A 2,478-nucleotide genomic window follows, 5' to 3' on the forward strand; every position below is an offset into this window, starting at 1 on the left:
AAATGCAGAAACAAAACGTTCCCCTTTCATCATAATATTCACAGAGAGATTTGCCACCCAAAAAGGAAAGAACAAATCCAAACAAAAACAAGACAGAGAGATATATATATGCAGATAGATATAGATAAATAGCCCCTGTTTGCCTCCCTCTGTTCATACAGTGTTTAGTCAAATTGAAGGATTTTTTTTTTGTTTTGCAAAAACAAAAAACAAAAAACAGAATACCCTCTACCCTCGATGCAACACCCAATACCCAGTGGAACCCTATAAAAAGCTTTGAAAATATACCCACTTCACACACAAACATTTTTCTACACGCTGCAATGGTAGCAGCGACCTCATTCATTACATCCCTAAACAACAACTTGGTCTGGGAATTGGTGCGGATACGAGACCTGCGAGCTGTGATCAAAGTTTTCCTTGATGGTGCGTGCCGACACCCATCGAGTCAAAAAGAGAGGACTGCCGGGCTTGTCGTTTGAACCACTCGCACGCGCACCACCAAAAGGCTGCTGGCCCACGACCGCCCCGGTGCACTTGTCGTTGATGTAGTAATTGCCCGCAGCGTAGCGGAGATGCTTTTGCGTCGCATCACGGATCGCCTGCCGGTCCTGGGCAAAAATGCTGCCAGTGAGTCCATACTTTGTGGTGCGGTTAACGACCTCACACACCTCAGCCCAGAACCCTGGTTTGCTGTCATCATACACGTAGACTGTCAAGATGGGTCCAAAGATCTCTTCTCGCATCAGCTGCGACTGACTGTCCTTTGACTCAATGATTGTCGGCTGCACAAACCAACCCTCTGCCCTATCGCATGCACCACCAGCAATAATAGAATACGTGGATGCATCCGCGGCGGCAATGTCGATATATTTTTTATTGCGTTCAAAGGCAGCTTCATCAATAACTGCACACATGAAGCTCTTAAAATCATCTGGCTGACCCATCTTGAGCTGTTGGTGGGCGGCAAGCAGATACCTCTTCAGCTCACCCCATTTACTTTTTGGGGCATACAGACGAGAGGTGGCGCTGCATTTCTGACCCTGGTACTCAAACGCGCCACGTATCGTCACAGCGGCCGCAAGCTTCAAATCGGCACTTGGATGAATCAGATGGAAGTCTTTTCCGCCCGACTCGCCACTGATGCGCGGGATATTGCGGTACTCTTCCAAGTTGGCGTATATTTGCTTGTTAATCTCCATGTACACCTTTGTGGAACCGGTGAAGGCGACGCCGGCCAGGTCTTGATGGGCGTTAACTACCTTACTCATGACGTCTGGCTGGCATGGCAGGAAGTTTACCACCCCCGCGGGCAGACCCGCCTCCTCAAAGACCTTAAACAGCAAATAATTGGAAAACACCGCGTTCGGCGATGGCTTCCACAGCACAACGTTACCCATCAACGCAGGGCAGGCAACAAGGTTCACGGCGATGGCAGAAAAGTTAAATGGTGCGATGGATGAGACAAAGCCCTCAAGAGGGCGGTAGTCAAGTGAGTTCCAAATGGCACCACTGCTTGGGGAGAGCGGCTGATCGCGGTACAAATCCTCTGCATACTTCACTGAGAAACGTAGAAAGTCACACGCCTCGGCGATCACGTCGATCTCTGCCTGAAAAGGATTCTTGCTCTGTCCCAGCATTGTCGCTGCTCGCAGTTCATGGCGATACTTAGTCGAAATAAGGTGGGCCGCATGAAGGAAGATGGCGGCCCGCTCTCTGAAGGGTGTTTGGCTCCACTCACGTGACGCCTCCAGTGCGGTGTTAATGGCCTTCTGCGCCAACTCTGGTGTAGCATTGTATGACACTGCAAGTTGTTGCTCGTGGCTAGACGGAATCATGCGACGAATAACGCTTTCTGTGTGGTATTTTTTCCCACCAATCACAATCGGGCAGTCCGCGACGCTGTGGCGCAGACGCATGCAGGCCTCCAGGGTGCCCTTTGCGGAAGGACTTCCCGGCTCAAATGCGTCCATCGGCTCATTCACGATGGGTGGGCACTTCACATACGCGAAAGCCAATGACACCGTGCGACGTAGCATGATGGTTTTATTTGCTTGATTAGCGGAAACTCCCGATGTAGTTGTTGCTGCTTTACTTTATTACTCTCTTATCGTAAAGAAAGTAAAAAAAAAAAAGCGAGCAGGAAGGAGATTTAAAATACATACATATATTGCGAAGGGACCAGCTTCATCCATACACCATATATATATATACATATGGGTTGGGGGAGCACGTTTATGTCGTTATTGATGTTAGCCACTCAACCTTCTTCTTCTCGGGCCGTTGGATCTTTTCTTCTTCTTTCCTGGCCGTTACCCCTATTGGTTCCCTAGAGAGCGAGAGAGATCCACGGGCCCGAGCGTTAAAGAACTCCCATATATATTTACGGCATCATCATCTGCTTAGCAATGATAGAGCAGCAAAGGCAGAAGCAAGGCTGGAAGGGTCTGTGTGTGTGTGTGTGTGTGTGTGTGTGTA

The 2,478-nt window shown here is 49.2% G+C and overlaps 1 protein-coding gene across 1 annotated transcript, besides 1 other annotated feature; it reads right to left on the reverse strand.

Moving 5' to 3' along the window:
* Positions 1 to 353: 353 nt before the first annotated feature.
* Positions 354 to 2,039, reverse strand: Tco025E_03236 (putative delta-1-pyrroline-5-carboxylate dehydrogenase; the record flags this gene model as incomplete). Its single annotated transcript, XM_029370156.1, has 1 exon — positions 354 to 2,039. One exon carries the CDS (start codon positions 2,037 to 2,039, stop codon positions 354 to 356), a length of 1,686 nt encoding a protein of 561 aa, XP_029229680.1.
* Positions 2,040 to 2,448: 409 nt separating this feature from the next.
* Positions 2,449 to 2,477: a microsatellite.
* Position 2,478: the final 1 nt, after the last annotated feature.

The sequence above is a fragment of the Trypanosoma conorhini genome, assembly GCF_003719485.1.
Source record: "Trypanosoma conorhini strain 025E chromosome Unknown Tco_14.4_contig_00143, whole genome shotgun sequence".
In the NCBI taxonomy this organism is placed as follows: domain Eukaryota; phylum Euglenozoa; class Kinetoplastea; order Trypanosomatida; family Trypanosomatidae; genus Trypanosoma; species Trypanosoma conorhini.